The sequence below is a fragment of the Epinephelus fuscoguttatus genome, linkage group LG21, assembly GCF_011397635.1.
Source record: "Epinephelus fuscoguttatus linkage group LG21, E.fuscoguttatus.final_Chr_v1".
NCBI lineage: Eukaryota > Metazoa > Chordata > Actinopteri > Perciformes > Serranidae > Epinephelus > Epinephelus fuscoguttatus.
In genome coordinates, this window is record NC_064772.1 from 18,108,368 (window position 1) to 18,127,821 (window position 19,454).

Here is a 19,454-nt window from a genome sequence, read left to right on the forward strand (position 1 = left end):
TGGTGTAGCAGTGCCGGCAAGAACTACAATTAAGGAGAAGACTGACACCACTCTCACGTAGCTACATCCAGCCAAATCAGCACATTTCCCAAAATTTCAAACTATTTTTTAAGATGTTGGTGAGTTTGCCATTTCAGTACCGTTTTGTGGTAATTTTTCTGCCGTTGATGAACTTGGTGGAGGTCGACACAGATCTGAAGTTACCCATTCCTCCTCCCCCTCCCCCACCACCGCCGCCGCCAAAGGATGAAGAAGAGAAGGAAGTGAAACCTCCGCCTACATCTCCAAATGAGCTAAAACCTGTGAAAGAGCACACATTCAAAAAAAAACCTCAGTCAAAATGGAAACGCATCATGAACTCCTGATGAATCAAGCAGTGTCTACTACAAGTGGAGTTGTTTATTGGGACGTACGCACCTGAATCGAACCCTGAGAGGCTGTGCCCAAACGCTGGGAAGCTCCCAAACCCAAAGAGCGATCCCCCCATTCTGTTTCGGCTTGCGCCCCTCTGGCGACTGCGACTACCCCCGAAGAAATCATCAAATGGATCATCAGCTGTGGAGGGAAACATGGTACAAATTAGAGATTTGTGAATGAGAAAATGAGGAGACATTTAAGACTTTCAGGTCATACTGTATTGCAAAATCATTGTAGGTTTCATGGTATCATGGTAGGGAATATAGATTTCAAAAGATTTAAGTACCATATAATAAAAAGGCTACGTTGACGTAAGAGCATGAGTTTGTAATTTCTGGAACAATCTTAACCCTAAACTGTCAAAATGCCCACCACTAATTCTCATCCTAAAGCCCTGTGGACACGCTACTAATTGCACGCTGCCAATCTGGGTCACCCCAGCAGGATAAGGCTGGATCACTGGCACCATTTGCTGAAAGAAGACTCCTCCTTCAACCTTGAATGTACCAAGAGAGCAGTAAGAACGCTTCACTTGTTTCCTCTAAAAGAACTCTTAGAATAAAAGTATCCCCTGACCGCTGTTGTAACTGCATTACTGTCTGTTTACCCAGAAGAACACATTAGAGGAGACAGCTCAGCTCTTACAAAGCTGTCAGTAAGACAGCAGACATCAGTGGAAGACACAGAGAGGAATATAAAAGCTGAGAAATGCTGCTTAAACACTGGAATTCTGGTTCAATGCTTGTGTACATGATCAGTGTACACAAAGATGGCTGGGAGAAAAGTTAAGGCGTTCTCGCTCGCACTCTTATGTGCTCCAATAGAACTTCAAAAGACCTGTCGGGCATAGAGACTGAGATTAAATCAGTGAAGAATGTGCCACACCTAAAGCCTGACATTAGCAGACCAAATTACAATGCAAGTTAGTCTGGAACCTCTCAGTTTATTTTCGATTTCCTGGGGGCGTTCTCAACAGTCTTCTGGCTAGACCTACAACCAGTCAGAGCAAAGACACAAGTGACATAGCTCTTGCAGAGATGAGCTGTGACGGTGTAGCATTAATATCTTTGTGAAAAGAGTGTTGCAGTTTTTGCCAAGAGAATTTAAAAATAGTACTTCAACAAAAAGTTCCAGAAGTGCACGCTTCAGCGAGTGCCTGTGACCGTCTAAGCCTGTGCTCTGAGTACACATTCATACTTTATACAATAAGTTGGACTGAGTGTCAAAGTATGGGCTAGTTTTATCTCTACAGCTTGGAAAATCGGGCTACTGAATAATAACAGGTATTAAGGCGTACATAATGTACTATTCATGTTTTCCTTGTATATGTACATGGAAAATTATAGTCCACCTTGTAAGCCCGTTTGGCCATCTACTGATGCAAGATACTACTGTACATTGATATCAGAATACAGATGCCCCAATGGAGTAGCTTTTAGCTGTCGGACATAATTTAGTTTATCTAAAATAAATATATTTAAGCACTATTAGCTGCACATATTTTCCAGTGCAATGTTCTGATGGTCTATTTGAGAATTTATTAGCAGTCAGGCAAAAAGTCATATGAAAACCTGCAGGGAAGTCCAACATTAGTCATAGTTGCAGCTGTGCCAGCAGTACAAGGAGCAAAAATCTAAGGGTATCTTCAAAAATTAATGATCATTAAAAAAATAAATAAATGAAAATCATCTATGTTTGAAATTACAGTGACTAGTGAGGCATCCTGTAGGTTTAATCTTGGGGTTGTGAAAAAGATTAGGATGATAAACAACTTTTTGGGCTACAGTTTTGCTAGCTTATCCAAAAGTGACAAGACAGCCGAGTGCAAGCTGATGAGAACTCGCATCAGGAACACAACACTCTGTGTGACAGAGGATGTTTGGTGAAATACAGAGTTTTTAGGGAGTCCTATTGAAAATGTCTTGACAGCGCCCCTCTTTACTAACCTAGGTTTGTGTCCATTGTATTGTTCTCAGTACGCAAATCAGAAATGACATCATCACGTATTTGCGTAAAGCTGAAGGCTTCTGAACTTGTCAGTCATGTTCTGAAACATGCCCTATTAATACGGTTGATAAATGGTTGTGATTGGCCCAGGCCAGATCATCTAAAAATGTGTCTGAACAGCAGAAAGACCAGTCACATCTGCCAAAGCAATTAAAACTTCCATATTCATCTGGTCCCCAGGCTACCACACCTGAATAACATGGAACAGGATGTATGGCAGAGAATTTATTAAAGTGACAGTGTCTATGTTTTTTTGTTTTTTTTAAACCTGTATGAACACCATAATGCACAGAGTCCAATTACAGGAGCTATCCAAGGAGATAATGTGGTAATATTTTTTTTATATTTGTGCTGTATGTTCAACAGAAATTGTGTGAAAAGTTTTTGATATCTCCTTCTTGTCTACTTCCTTCACATGTTCATTTGAGAATGAGTGTGTGCTGTTCTTGGCAGACAACTAAGCCCTTGTCATCGTGTGAATCTCTATTTGTCTCTGCAGCACACGCACACGCACACACACCCCTCAGTTTGCTGGCCACTCTGAGGTGGGTGAGTGACAGATCCACAGCACCAGCTGGACTGGAGGATGGATGGTATTTTAAAAACATAACTGCACCCTCTTTTTTGTGGCTGCCATCTTAAGGAAAAGTCAAACCAAAATGGTTATTCATATCACTCCATCTGAGGGAAAACACTAAATATAGAGTTGAAATAAACTTGACAAGATGGATGTTTGGACATATCCTGTTGCATGTCAATTAAGCATAATAAAAATTGTCCCTGGTCAAAATAGAACTTGAACTTTACCCTCAGTGGAGATAGCACCATGGTTTGGCTTTTTTTAAACGGTCCTTGTTTACTAGGGAGAATAAATAGCAACAGCTGTGCTCCACCACTTTATATTATCGATGTTAACAAGTTTTGACATTAATACATGTCAGTTTATAAAAACAATCTGATAGAAAAGATGACTTTCCCTTAAAGCTCTGAATTAGTACGCCCCTCCCCCTTTGAGCACCATTTCTCATATATGAGATTTCAGGAGTTTTTGTTGTAAACTCACACCAGAGGGTTCACATCGTACCACATTTTCCATGTACTCTGACACATGGAGACACACAGTGCGCGCACACACTTGGCGTTATTACATCTGCTTTTGTTTTAATGCGGAAGCTATTTTTGAAAGCATTCCAGTTGAGTGATGTAGACCTTCAAATCCATCCTCTGCCTGCGTCTGAACTCCATATTTAGAGCTACACGGGGTGAACTACACATGCCTTCCAATCAGCCTTTTGCTGAACCCAGACAACCCAGCACAAGCACTAAACTCCTATAACTATATACAATACAACTACTGACACGTCTGATACAAACAACTATCAGGCACTACAAGGATCTTTCAATCTAACAAATCAACAGTCACTGGTCAACAATATTTTACCTTAGCCAGACGTATAATAACTTACATGGGTTGTATAAAAACCAGTGGGCTACCATCATTTTGCACTTCTGGGGAAAATGCAGAGAGAAGTGGTAGACACAAGAAATGAGTGATATCTGTTAAGAACATTAAAAGTAACTGTTTTGAGCTGCTTTAATACTTGTTTTTTATTTTCTAATTACATTTTCTCTACTATGTTTATGCTGCACCATACACAGAAAGCGAATTCCTTTTGTGTGAAAAACATACTTGGCAATAATCCTACTTGGATTCTGATCCTGAAAGTAATTATTAATAAGAGGCTACAAGAACTTAAACAACTGTCAAAATTGAGAGAAATTAAAGGGCATATTCAACACAAACAAATCACATACACTCTAAAATGCAGGGCTGCCACTAATTATTTGTTTTGATCGATTTGATCTTCCTGTTATTTCACATTAAAAAGTAGATAAAAAGGACAAACACTGCAGTTTCCCACAGCCCAGGGTGATGTTTTATTCTCATAACCGAGAAGCTAAAAACTGTTTGGCAATTTGCTAAATTTTTTTACTTAGACCATTGATTGATTATCAAAAACAGTTGCCACGGACTGATTAATTGTTTCAGCTCTGCTTTCAATTCTTTGGGGGAAAAAAACAAACAAAAAAAATTATGGCTGAAGTGGCTGGACAATGTTAAATCAACATGCAACCTCCAGCTAGCTCACGTTAACTAACCTTGCGTTCTGGGTTCTGAGAAAGTTCTGAGAAAGAATAGTATCAGTAACATTGTTAACACTGTGTTACATTACAGAGAAATACAAACCGTACTAATGAACATTCATTAATATAGGCCTATATTTTATCTACAAGTGCACGTCACACACTGAGCGAGCCGCCTGTTAATGATACTGTCGGCAAAGCAGTAATGATTGTGCTAAGTGGCTAATGGGCATGTAGCTACTTCCATGTTTCAGATGACACGTCATGTTTGTAGTTGACCAATGAAGATGAGTTTACATATCACCTTGGGTTCGTCCTTCACCTTCTCAAAATGATCCCACACTTTGGATTTCCTGCCCACCATGTTATTAACTAGCCTGTGTAATAACATGGAGGTACCAGCCCTGGAAATTAGGGTCCGTACAAGTGCTGCGTATTTAACCGCCTAGAAAACGGGTGGGTGATACTCTTGTGCCTTCCCGGTTCCAGTTTCAAGAGAGCGGCAGCAGGTTGTGTTCCAGGTTGCTGAGCAACCTTAACAAGCATCACATAGCATATTTACCTGAAATCCTGAGTGCAGAGCTGATCTTCTACCAGGAGCTTTTTATAAGTTCTGGGTAGCCCTGCACTAACATGATCAACTTGTCCGTATTTATCAGACTGAATATTTAAAGAAGAAGGTAAAGATATCTGTCGGCTGTGATTGGTTTGTAACATGACTCCTGTATGACTGCTGAGCGTGGTCTCTTCCTGTGTCTGTCCTTTCTTTTTTTTAAAGATTATTTTTTGGGCCAGAGTCGAACCTGCGACCGCTGCAGAGAGGCATCGCCTCTGTACATGGGACGCCGGCACTATCCACTACTCTACCGACACCCCCTTTGTCTGTCCTTTCAAATCAAGGTTTTCATTTAATTGGACAAGGCGAAGCTCTGAATAGAGTTTTACAGTTTTTTTTCTGCGACTAAGCAACCAATGAAATCTTGCCGACTAGTGATCTTTCTGGTCAACTAACATTTGGTCGACTATTAGGGGGCAGCCCTATAGATTGGATTAGATTTGAACAGTTTAATTATCCCCACTAGGGATAATCATTTGCCACCACAAAAAAACTCACAATACAGACAGCAACACAGACACCACATTCACAGTACACAACAAGTACATATACACAATACAACAACAAAACAACACCATAAAAAGCCACTTAAGACTAAATTAACAGCTGAAAGGTGCTGCATCCAGAGACCACATCCACGCTGCTGGAACAAAACACTCTCTAAGCTGCTGCGAATAACACTGAGGCATCCTGAGTCGCTCAATGAATGAGCTTCTGAGTCCATTAAAAACAATGTGTAATGGATGGCCTTTAAAATATATTTAAACCAAGCATGCTTCAGTAGTGAAAAACTGTTCAGTAATTAGGCAGCTGCTTTTCACGGTAAGGATAGCAGGAATTAAGAGTATCTTCTAAGAAAGAAGCTGGAATAAATTAAGAGGTCTAAACCCTGGTTAACAGATGAAAGCTGCATAATTAGGTTGAGGTCAACATCCAGCAGAGATAGTCAGTGTTTTCCAGCATGTGACATTTAGTGGCAGATGACCTCCTGAGGTGAACAGCGCTTAGAGTATTGGAGATGCACATTGCAGTGCTGTGAGGGATTAGCACAAGGCTTTACAGAACGCTTCCAGGGTCTAAATGCTCCACATATCTACACAGCGGGGGCTGCGAGCTAACAGCTAACAGGCAAACTAAATAGGAAATAGAAATATAAATGTTTTACATGATATAAAACTGGGACCTACAGAATGTTCTCCTTTTCTGTCTCTCCTGGGCCTTCTCAGGTCATCTGTGTGTATTTTTGTCCAGATAAAATTATGCAGCTAATAATAGGCATTGCCGACTCTGCACTCTCCTCTTCAGTCCCTCTTTCTTCCCTCTCTTTGAAAGCAACAAATGCCATCAGCACCTCGCCAGAATCGAAACGGACTTACCAAAAAAATCTGCAAATGGATCTCTGCCGCCAAAGAATTCCCTGAAAACGTCCTCGGGATTACGGAATGTGAAGCTGCTGCCGCCAAAGTGATCATAATGGCCTCCTGTAAAACATTAAAAAAAGGATATTCATCTATTCATGTCAGAAGTAGGATTATAAATGCCACTATTACTACAAATCAGAACAAAATACCAGCGCGATACCAAGATGTTTGTACTTTATTCAAACAAATAGCAGTTTATATGTTACTGATACTGGCTAAATAACAGTGGAGGAACCATACCACTAAAACACATCACGCTACAGACTCATATCTTATTTTTTAATACTCATCATATTTGGCCATTTCTACTTAAGAAGTGACCATTGAAATCTTATCAGTCATCTCCATGGCAATGACATGATTATTATGTTATTCTGAAAGTCATCTCCTTACCTCCTCCTCCTCCTGAAAGTCCATCTTTGCCATATCTGTCATAAGTATTCCTCTTGTTTTCTGTTGTGGGAAGAGTAGGATTTTAGATAAGACAGAGAGACAGAAGAAACCAACAAACAGATTCCAACCCTGTTTTATTTTAAACCTCAGTGAGGGTCACATAAGTCTTCACACTGTGTAGTATATGCATTAGCATCCAATTAACTGCCCCTTTACTATTTGTGCTCACCATTACTAATCATAGCGTTAAAATAAGATATGTGCACATTTTCAAATCACATCCAACTAATGTGCGTTGTATGCATTTATTTCATCAGTTTGACCATCTGCATGTTCGACTTATTTGCTGCAAGTATTGCACTATTGTATTGCAAGTATTGCAACTGTACAATGCTGCTGTTCAACAGTCAAAATAAGGGTGTAACCATCAGTGTCTGAACACATTTTACAGGTCAAACTGATAGCCATTTATGACATGACAAAACAGAAAGTAAAAGCTGAACACCCACCACACAGGAATTCTGCACCAAACCCACTCACACCAGTAAAAACAATCCTGACAAGCTAACAATACCTGCGTCTTTTGACTGAGTGTGTTTGTGGTGCATAGCTGTGACTAATAACATGAAATGTTACAGGCTTCTGTTGTGTTTTCAGTCCTACAGCTGAATTCCAGACGTTCTCATGCTTACAGCATTACACTGGTAATTACATCCACTTAAGAAACAGAACCTTTGTTACCAGATTATCTGATAATCCTTGAGTTAAATAATCATTTTGTCAATTTTAGACTGTATTTCTTTTTCAAATAAAGGTCTTTTAATGCGGCATATGGATCATTTTCGTATCACTTCCAAAACCTTAAGTTATCATTAATAGCAAAAACATTTTTAAACCCCTCACCCTGCCTTTGTTATCAAACATGGGAGTGCAATCTTACTGACAACTGACAACTTCAAAAACTGAGGAGCTAATGACAAGACATGTATATTTTTTAAATGTTTACAGAAACATCAGTCATCACATTTATATATTCATCACTTAAAGGAGCTGTATGCAACATTCAGAGCATATCTATGATTCAGAGTCTGGGCCAGGATTGTCTGCACATGGCTCTCAACATGAAGTTGGCTGAGTTAGCCACCAGCTGTTGGCTGACAGAGCTAACAACAGCAACAGTGCTGACAGAGCTGACAGTGTAAACTTGGGGGGGGGGGGGACCAGCGGGTGGGTGTTATGCTTGCACCACGAGGACACCTTGGGTGGTGACACCATGGGTGGGGACAGTGTTATCAGCAGTAGCCACAGTATGGGTGGAGTACAGAGTGGCTGTGATTAGCTAGCCAGTGGGCTACACACACAGAGACTTACATTCATAAGTGGCCAGACACAAAGAGATTTTGACTTTTTTTTTTTTTTTTCAGTTCGATCATTCATTTGTCACTTGAATAATAAAAGGTACTGGGCTTGGGCGCTATCGTGTCATTACAGTATACCAGGGTATTCAGAAATCATACTGATGCTCCTCTTTCTATTAAATTCATTGTATGTAGTGGACAGCACGTGCCGATCTCTACTGATGGAAAAGGCAGCTCAGCTAAAAGACACGTGACAGTTACGTACGTCTATAAACAGCTGACTAGCAATGGCAGAAAAAGACTGTGGGGAAAAACAGCATGTTATAACATCTAACTAAGTGAATTAAGGGTTTATTTCAACCAAAACGGAGTAAGTGATTGTAGGAACCGTGGACTATCGAACTGGCTGAGTAACGAGACTAACAAAGACGGTCTGGGTCATTTTTATTTTGTTTTAGCGCAGTTTGAATGAAGTGTGTTTTAAGAGTAGATAACCAGGCAATTAAGATAGTCGTAGCTCCCTGACCGTTCTATTTAAAAAAGAAAAGAAAGGTAAGAGAGCTTCCAAAAGCAGCAAACTCGCTGGTCGGGGTGGGGGAATACTGCACCATCTTACCATCATATACCTTGTACCCAGCAAAATTTCATGAGGGTATGAAGGTATGACAATGATGACAAAACGTCAGTGCCTAAGTCATCGTCATTCTCTGCTAAGGATGCCATTACTCCAGTATATATTTACATAGCAAATAGTTGTTGCTATATTAATGCTCTAAATATCATATAGAGCTCCTGTAACATGGCTATGCGACAGATTGTCTCCCTCTACAGAAAAGCTTACCATCTGAGAGCACTTCATATGCTTCTGACAGCTCTTTGAACCTTTTCTCTGCTTCCTCCTTGTTGTCTGGGTTCTTGTCTGGATGCCACTTCAAGGCCAATTTTCTGTAACTGAGACACAAAGTGCCACACAGTTAAAACACAGACATTGACATCAAACCAGAGGCAAACACACAATGTATGTCAGAGACTGCAGATATTTTAAGGACATATAGTCAGTTCTCAATACAGAAATGGGAGGAGGAAAATATGTATGTACTGTATGTGTAACATCCCCCTATCCGAAATACATATCCAAGTCTTTTTTTAGTGTGGCAACCATGCCTACACCAAACACACAGACATGCCTCTATGTGCACACTCAAATACATACATGCACACTCTGTCCTTCCCCCTATCCAAGCAGAAATAACAAAGACAGCCTGACATGCAGCGGAGGCTCACACAGCAGCTTACGCTGCATCAGCTGTTTGTTTCTAAGCCCAGCAGCAGTTCCAGCAGCGGACACAAAGATGACATGGACAAGACTATGGACTGGGACTCAGCCAGCAAAAAGGCTGCACACAATCCAGGGATTGACTCCCTTATGGGTCTGTAGGGAATAGTCTTTGTAGTCCACGTCTTTGTTATAATCTGTGACATCATCTGGCTGTCTGAAGCCTGGTCAATGGTCAACCGGCCATACTAGGTTGAACAATGCGGTGTTAGCCTTTGTAGTCAGAAGCCTGAATGTTAACTTGGAAAAGCAACAGCAGCCATAGTCTTACTCTGAATACTCTACATTCAGCTCAAAAGGCTTTGAGGACAGTATTAAATCTTGCTCTTAAAACTTTGTAACCGTCATCACATTTAATCAACAAACAAGCAGCCATGCTAGCTCTGTGGGGCAATGTTCACATCATATGGGGTTGATGGTACAGATGGGAAAGACTCATGTTAACAACTGCTAGTTTTCACGTAATCAAGTAAGCTATATGATTATAGAGTTGATCATGTGAGGATTAAAATTCTGTGCAATGACAAACACTGTAACCATAAAATTTGGGTTTGATTACATTTGTTTTCCAGGCACTTCCATATCAAATCTTTGCTTATAATCGTGTGAGACCCTATGGTGCGCTCACAACTTTTTAAATGAGACCATTTTTAGCAATGTCTCGTGTTCTTCCACACCCTGTGGCAAAAAGCCTTTTCTTTCCCCACTATGAGGGTTTTTTTCCCTACGAATTTAAGGCCGTTTGATTGTCCCTGTGATCTCGCAATCAAGAGTTGTAGAGATGTCTGTATGAGTGAACTTTTTCAGCAGGTCTTCCCTTGAAGGTCTACACATTGAACTGAAAAACAGTGTGGGCACCTAATTATAAAAATTCAGAAGTGCACAATCAAGCACTGTGATGACTTTCAGAGCCTACCAGCTCAACGCAGAAGACGTGATGACAGCATTTTATGGCGCACCAACCTCGCTCTGGGACACTACAGCAAACATAAACTTAGCTTAATGTTCCAAGTCAGATATAAATCACAGCTTTCAAAAACGTTTCCACTTTGCAATTATGACTTGGACGCCTTGACATGAATACTATTCACACGTTGGAACCTTATTACTTACAGTAACTCCTACATGACATGAACTGAGCACTAAGTACAGCAGAGCTAGATAAAAACATGAGGGATCACCAAAGTTATTACATTTCAGCCTGAGACGAATGTCTGTACCAAATTTCATGATAATCCATCCAATAGTTGTGGATTTATTCAGTCTTGACTGACTGAGCAACCAACATTGCTGTCCTTAGAACGAGCCGCTAGAACGGCAAATAATTCAACCAGAGATCAAGAGGAGAGAGTGGGATCATAGGCTAAAGATACGACTTATTGATTTATGTCAGTCGAGATAACATTTGACTTTGGCACCCAACTGAGTGTATAAAGATAGCGGGCTCTCAGTATTCATTATCTTTCTATGCTGGAGACTTTGCAACACAGATTCACTGGTTGATTTGATCAGCAATAATCAGTAATGCTCAACGGTTTCATCCTCTCTTGTGTGATTTAACTCCACTCAGAGATTTGCTGCATTACCCAACATAACTATTAATTTCCCCTGGAGCACATGCCTGTCGTTAATATTAAAATTCAATTCATAGGAACCTCGAAACTTGTCAAAACTAAACGCGTTATTGAGAAACCTGTGAGGTACTGTAATTAACTGGAACTGGCCTGTTCAGTGGGTGACTGCGAGAGGTGGGTGAGTGTAGAGGGAAGGTATTTGACAGCGGCAAGGTTACAGGAAGACGAGTGGAAACTTTCTGCATTGCAGTCTCTCTGCTCCCTCTCCCTCCTTGTGTCAGTTTATACAGCTAGAGGGGGATATAATTAACCTATTACACCCCTCTAAGTGGGCGACATTTAACAACAACACTGGGGGAGGGGGGTAAGAGCAGAAAACACTCAGGGGCACTTACGCTTTTTTGATGTCATCTTGCGTTGCATTTTTCGGGACTCCTAATGTCTGGTAGTATTCAAGCATGGCTCTGTCTGTGTGAGTCCGCAGTCGCCGTCCTGTGCGAGGGTCCTCTATGTGGGCTCTGTGGAAAGAGAGTTAATTTCTGTTAAGACATATTAGCTTGGAGAGATAAAGCCCAACAGACTACAACTGAGCATAGCCACGTGCGGCGGGTGAGTTACGTCCCTTTCAGACATGAGGGGTAAATTTGTAAAGGGGAGGGAGGGGGCAATGGCATTAAACAGGGTGGCAATTCCTAACAATGTAATCTACTGCACTGAAATAGAGATGCTGGGAGGAGGACAGCTAAGCTAATACAAGCCCAGCAAAATTACATAATAAGCGGGTGATCATCCCTCACCCTGAGGCTGTACTAGTGAAAATGTGAATCATGTATTGCTTTTGAAATTTGGAGATAAAGACCATGAAGCTTTTTTTCCCCAAACATGACCTAATGTTGAAGTTATGAAGCCTCTCAAAAACAAGACAGAACAGGTCTGATGAAAAAGTATCAGAAGATATCCAAGTCGTCTACTTTAGCCCCAGATTTCCATCTTTTTGCAATACTCCACCACAGAGAGGGCAACCTGCACCGACACATCATTGCAATCAAAGTCATGCGCTCAAAATCTCTTCTGCATTGTGTACCTAGTTGGCTAGGGAATATCATAACAACTGCTGCCAAGATACTGAGTCTTGATCTAGAGGTAGATACAAAGAAATATCAAACTACTAAAAGCTGCAGAGATTTGACTCTAAGCTTCATGGTGTAAAACATTTCCACAGAATACAATCCGATGGAGACAGGCAACAGCGAAAAATATAAGAATCACATGGCTGATTTAGTCGCCAAAATGTCAGTGGCTATCCAACTGATCCTCCAACTAACAATCACTAAACAGTCCCTCATAGGGTAAACTACAATCGTTAGCATGTCTGGCTAAGTAGCTTGCTGCATACAGATGTAACCTAGCATCACTTCCAGGGTCAGGGAGCATGTTGATAACATCAAGAGTTTAGGTTAGCGTTAGCAGCTCTGTCCTGCCCTGTATTGGATTTTGGAGAGGTTTACAGCAACCTCACCGTATCATTTTTGTAGCCATTACATGTATAGAAAGGCAAAGTCCCTCCCCTTTGTGTCACCCATGGGACCTTATTCCAGAAAAAATATGTATGGGAGTCAACCTTGAGAGATGAATAATCTTTTTATCCCATTTAAATTGTGTCATGACTTATACATATGATGCTTGTCAATTTAAAAGATAATTTTTAAAGTCAAGAAAGTCATGGGTTTCTCATTTTACCATTTAGTTTTATGTGAAACTGCTCAGTGAAGTACTTCTCTCGTCTCAAACAATATATGTCACCAACACTGACATGGGCCTTGGCACAAATATAACGTTATCTTACCCAGTGTGCATTATATCCACCAACTTTTTTTAATCAGCTGGGAGGCAAAAGGACGAGCAAGACCTTGCTTGCATGAGTATATCCCGGCATTAAACAAACAGGCATCATAGCATAAGCGAGAGAGAAAGTTGAGACGTTACTTACACAAATTTAGAGTTTGTAGTCCATTTTATTACGTATTTTCACAGTGTTATACCTCAAGAGCTTTACAGCAAACTGCGGCTTTCTTGAAATCTTTTAAACCGACAAATAATGTGTGTGAAATTCATGGTACAATTCTTGCTGTTGACTATCGTACATAGCTCCCATGGTGGTCCACCAGGAAGGGAAGTACTTGGCCTCTTAATATCGAAGGTCCCTTTTATGGACTTGACCAACTGTGGCAACCGATGGTCATTCACAGTGTTATTGTCACAGTGGACAACATCTTTTCTAAACCAAATATAGCCCTTAGCTGCTATCATCCTCATGTGTCCAATGAGGGTTGCCTTTGGCTATCCATGTCTGTAATAATGACCTTTGTAATATTTTTCCTCTAGGTTCTACCTTCTTTTTCAGGGACAGTCAGCATAATCCACTAATGTGATGTGCAAATCACAAAGGGGGAGGAGGATTTTATAACTGATTGTTCATAAGAAGACAGGGTCTTCCCTGACTGAAACACAGTGTGTCACAAGCTTTCTTTCAACACCTATACAAGCAGACCAGGCTCTGGTTTTCAGGCTGTGCTCTGAGGTCTATATAAAGAGGAACTAAGTGGAAGGTCTGTTTCTTCTCTCATATTAAAGCTACATACTGAACAGTACATCCCTGTATGTTTTGGCTCGCAGAATCTTATTTCACTTAAAGAAAAAAAAGGGCGAAAGACATGCTGTTCTGTTGGGTTTCATTCAGATGTGAACTTCACAGAACACAGAACCCCACTTTAAAAAAAAATATACTTCATCATACTTAACAAGACAGTTAGTACAATTAATGCGCCTGCACATAAACAACTTGTTGGAACCAAACCATAAAAGCTGCACTTCTGTAACAGAGCATGGGGGAAAAACAGACCTTAGACAAAAAAAATCAGACACATATTATGACCCAAACCTGGTAAATCATACCCAAAGTTGCCACACTTAAATGGACCTTTTGAATTCCCTTCCACACCTTGATCTAACAAATAATCCCACAGCTCAACACCCATTTGTCTTTCACAGAGAGGCAAAATCATACATCATACAGCAGCAGAACGACTAAAACAATAAGGAAAAAGCCAAGAAAACCCACAGTCGACCATTAATCATCAAGAGATATCTTGGCTATCGCATTAAAAATGATAAACAAACCAGTGAGGGCTACTTACACAGGGAGTCCACTGTGTCCTGTTTGTTTGCTATTTATAACCTGTGGCCTTTGCAGTTAGATTGTGTTTGTGTGTGTTGTGAGCATGCGGGGGGTTGGGGGTGTTTGGCACATGGCAGTGCCAGTAAGTGACTCCTGGTTTAGACATGGCACAGGCAATAAACTCCTCTCTTTCAGATGCCTGAGTCAGGCAGTAAGTCAAAATCTCCCCCTGACACTTCATTATCTTTTTCTGTTGAATTCCCCATTTGCTGATTTAAGATCTATCTAATCCTAACCGTTAGAACGTCCTCCTTTCTGTCTCCACATCCTAATATAAACCACATTCTAAATATAGTAGGATGTGACCCAGAAAGTCCTTATTTTCCTCTGGGTTTTCTCTAGAAACCAACCCAACATACTGACTCATCATATTAAATGGATCTTCTTTTATTCCCCCCCCACTTCAGCCATTACTGACCCACTCACCTGCCACCAGTTCCCCTGCAGCAGCGAGGAGTTAATGGACACTAGTGCCTGCTAGAGATGTGGTTACTCATGGGTCTGCGCAGTGTGTGTATGTGTGTGTATCCATGCATGTACATGCAGATTTACGCCTCGTGGTGGCTTTACACAGCTAACCCAGATCTGATGGATTCCTGCTCCTCTCAGCTTGAACTATGCCTCAGCGTGAGCAACAGATGTGGGTCAGTCAATCCCATGATGCCTCAGTGAACCAGAGGTGGTGGTTATAAAAGTTATCAGCTCACAGGCAGAAGCAGTCCATCATTATAATTCCATCTGTCCTGAAATTTAGTGGGAGTCAAATGAATAATAAAGTTAACAAAGACACAGGGCCTTGAAATTCTTGTTAATTAGAGCAAAGTCAAAGAAAAACAGATGGAAAAGCAGCATTTTGCCTTTTTTGCCATAATTTTGACAAAGCTTTTGTGCTGTGCAGGAATCTCTGACCAGTCTAACAAAATTATTTTGGTATTTTTTCAGTACATTGACTGTGGGAACAGCTGTTCCCATAAATATTTGAAGATCTGGGAATTTCACTGTTTAGTTTATTTCAAGACAAAAAAAAATTACAGTAATTTTCAGTTACCATCAAAGTCGTCTTCAAGGACCTTTTTCTGTTTCGTCGTAGTTTAAAAGCTGAATGAAATATAAGCCTAAGAAGTGATGGGATCATATATAATTTTATCGTCAATCGCAATAAAAATACAGCAAGTTGAATGTGGTGGATTTCCATTATCAAGATAATCATGAAAATCGTATCCAGCAGCATCCAAAGAGACGGCTGGGCAACCAGCAAAAAAAAGAGACTTGCAAAAACAGGCTGCATATGCACCAACCTCAAAAAAACAACTTCATATCTTAATCAATATATATATAATATATATATATATATATATATATATATATATGCCATTTCAAACAGTTAAGATTCATTGTTTTTAACTAAAAAGGATGTTCACTGGAAAAAGATGTGTCATATCTGGGATGCAATAAAAATATTTGTTTCCTAACAAAATGTAAGATAAAGAGATCCCAGTATATTTTAGTGCCATTTTAAAACTTTTAATCATATTTTCATGCCTAGTTCAAAGTATCTTTTGGACTTCAAAGTGAAGCTAAGACAAATCATGGCGACGACAGCCAGTTAGATGCAGTATGAGCAGCCAAAATCAAACAGGGCAGATGGCCTTGTTCTTCAGAGAGTGATCAGGTGAAGACCTCAGTGACGAGCTGATTCTCCCATGTATACAGGAGCCAGCTGTTGTGGTTTGGGTAACTTGTGACCATCTCCACCACCTACTCTTTGACAAGTGTACTGAGGACAACTGACTGAAAGGGGAACTCAGGGCAGGACTTTTGGGAGGGATTTATCACCCAGCTGGATTTGAAATGGGGGATTCCCGGGAGCAACGAGGGGCAGATAAAAGGGAAAAGCAACTGCAAAAATCGATGGATAGCTGATGAAAGGATTATTCAATGATTTAAAAAGAAGGTTGCCAGAAGAAGACCTTACGAGTCACCGTTACACAAGTGTTCATGGGATCAGGGGCACTGCATGTCAACAAAGGTTAACAGCAGTCTGATCTTAGCATTCTCATCTTTTGCATGAAGCACTGACTCCATAGGAATCTACATGCTATTGTGGAGCAAACGATTCCTGATAAAATGAGCAGTGAGAGATTACAACAACAACAAGTTTTTTTTTTCAGCTGTGCAGTACTTGTGTGTCAAATAAGGTTCTTCCCTTGAAGGGCAATATTGTGTAACAGTAGATAATGAGACGAAAAGTCAAATTCTTGAAATGGTGAATCAGAATAAACACAAGCAAAGCTGGGAACGCTAATGTGTTCAGATATTTTATCTAGTATCTACTCATTTATTTAGACTGTCCTTTGAAAAGACACAACTTACATACAGCAATTAAGCTGTAAATTCCTGGTTAGAGTGTATAAATAATTGATAATCAAACCCATTACAGTGCATCAGTACTTGTCTTGACACCAAGCCTTGAAGAACAGGTTAGAACAAGTTTTCACCCGCATTCAAAAATCATTAAACCAAAGTGTCTAGCATAATGTATAAACACATCATATACTGTAGATGAGTTTCACTGAGGCAGTATATTTTACAGATAGATTTTAGTTAGGATTATAGCAACAGTAAACATAAATCTACAGAGTTGGTTGGTTGGCAAACTTTAAATAACTATAAATATGAATGAAACACCACAAGTCATAAATTGCAGTAATAACTCTTTGTGCTGCAACTTCTTTTTGCATTTCTGTCAACATATACATCATATAAATCCTATATCTTTGTGAAAAGTCAGTGCTGGCTGAATAACATCAGCCTGTTGTTGATAGATACTGTATTTCAGCTTCAGTATTTAGAGGCTGTCCAAACCTTCCTGTCACAAGACATCCACACTAACAGTCCAAACATCATGCAAAACACTAGTCCATATGCTCTAAACTGCTTTATTGATTTTAATATGGGTTTATATTAGCTTAAGTGTACATTGAGTGGCTGTATCACTTAGAAGAAAATAAATAAATAAAATAAAAATAAATATTTAATACATCTCACCACAAACTCAATACTGTCATACACAGATAAGCACTGACGGCCTACAACGTGACTGGAATTTCCCCCATCACAAGTTATCATCAACCCTGAAGTCTTGCAACTGCATACTTTCTATATGCAACATCAGGGCAGTATCAGCAGATAATCAGAGTATGGTCTCGTAAAAGGTGAATCGGTGTTGTAAAAGCTTCCAAGATTTATGTCAGCACAGCAATTCCCCAGTTAATTACCTGTAAAGCAGCTCTAGGTTTTATCTCGTGACGAAAATATCTGATTAGACTCCAGTATTTCGGTTTCTGTTTTAGTTTACAAATTAGAGTCCCTATGCTCAAAGTCCAATTTTTCCCTACAGGCTTGATTTTTTACCTGCAAACCCAGTCTCATGCTGTTTCGAATTTAACACAGAGTCACCGTCACTGTGACTGCAATCAACAACGGCAGCTGGAGTAGGTCTGTCAGTGTCCAAGAGCTCTCAAACACCACTAAAAATCTGACATTAACAAGACAAAAGCACTGGACGAAAACGGGCTCTGAGTAGCCGGAAACTAACTCCTAACACAAATCACAACTGACAGAAGAGAGACACAGATGACAGCTAAGCACAACACACTAACAAACATCTACCTCATCTAGCTGAAGTGAGTCATATCAAGAGTTTGTGATTCAAAAACTAAACAGCTGGCACATGATCAGCAGCTCATCTGAGTTTTCTAGGGGACTTTTATCTTTACTTTCCATTAGTGTAACATGTTCTAAGAAGCCATCATCCTGTGAAGACCTCATTTACTGTAAACAGCAGTGAGCACTGTCCTCTTGTACAGGGAGTCCATTTACACATTTGGATGTTTGGGAACTCCAGGGGAGGAAATAAGATCTGGGTGTTTTTTCTTGACAACTGGCAAAATAATGAGAAGCAAATACTGCTTCAGAGGGCAGCAACCATACACTGGTTAGTATTTCATTCAACACAGGTTCAAAAACTTTATTAAACATTACTGGCAAGCTGATTGTGCCACAAATAATTGTTACATCTGTATTGATAATGGTCAACCAAACACCAACTTAACTGGAATTTATTCACTTTTTAGCACTGTATTCTGATTTACCCACAACTCATAATGAAGGGGCAACCACAGGTCAAACCTGACTAATTTATTTTACAAAACTGGTCAAACTGGTCAGCCTCAGGAGTCACACCAAGAACCTCTTTTTCAACCTTTGTATGGCAGTATTTACACACGTCACATATCTCAAGTCAAACTCTAGGATAAAGGCAAACAAGAAATGCTGTCTAAGTGCATCCTACAGGTTTCGTTTCATCTCATCGGCACATTGGTTTTACTTGTTATGCAGTTGTTCTCCTGTTTTTATTGCACTGAATTGGGGTCTAGTCTGGTCATCAAATAGATAATAGTAATACAATCCTAATTAACTAACAGATTTTAATATCTATAACCATAAAGTAAAAATACCAAACTTTGCTTGTCAAAGCCTTATGAGATTGTCAAATGCCAGAAAAAGAGTGAAAAATGTCAATTTCAAGCTCTCATATCTCAATAACGATGTTTTCTCAATGACATGTCAAACAGTTAAAAACTAAAAATATTAAATGCACAATGATGCTCAAATTTGAACAGCTGGAAATAGCATCTATTTTACCTGGTAAAAGACGTGAGATTAATCAACTGTTAACTGATTTGTTGTTTCAGCAGTACAGCCTCATATTTGTAAAGTCTTCTCATCTTTATTTACATTTCATACCTTGAAACTGAGATTTTGTTTGTGGCTCATCAGCCAGTAGATGAAGCAATAATGGAAATACTGTTAGCTGCAGTGTTATATTTCTGCACTTTATTACGCTTAAATATAGTATTGCATGTGATTACTTAAGTCCTTGAAGT

At 39.9% G+C, this 19,454-nt stretch overlaps 1 protein-coding gene across 3 annotated transcripts in view; it reads right to left on the reverse strand.

Annotated features, from left to right (window-relative positions):
* Positions 1 to 19,454, reverse strand: part of dnajb6b (DnaJ heat shock protein family (Hsp40) member B6b) — a 33,977-nt gene that overhangs the window by 13,502 nt on the left and 1,021 nt on the right. For 2 of the 3 annotated variants that reach the window (XM_049564870.1, XM_049564872.1), the window contains exons 2-7: positions 11,663 to 11,785; positions 9,199 to 9,308; positions 7,000 to 7,059; positions 6,562 to 6,666; positions 418 to 555; positions 141 to 300 (exon numbers count right to left, since the gene is read on the reverse strand). In XM_049564870.1, coding sequence (XP_049420827.1) covers positions 141 to 300; positions 418 to 555; positions 6,562 to 6,666; positions 7,000 to 7,059; positions 9,199 to 9,308; positions 11,663 to 11,727 — 638 coding nt within the window. In that variant the 5' untranslated portion in view covers positions 11,728 to 11,785. Of the gene's footprint in view, positions 1 to 140; positions 301 to 417; positions 556 to 6,561; positions 6,667 to 6,999; positions 7,060 to 9,198; positions 9,309 to 11,662; positions 11,786 to 14,464; positions 14,501 to 19,454 lie in introns of those variants that run through there. The other variant, XM_049564871.1, reaches the window with a different exon arrangement.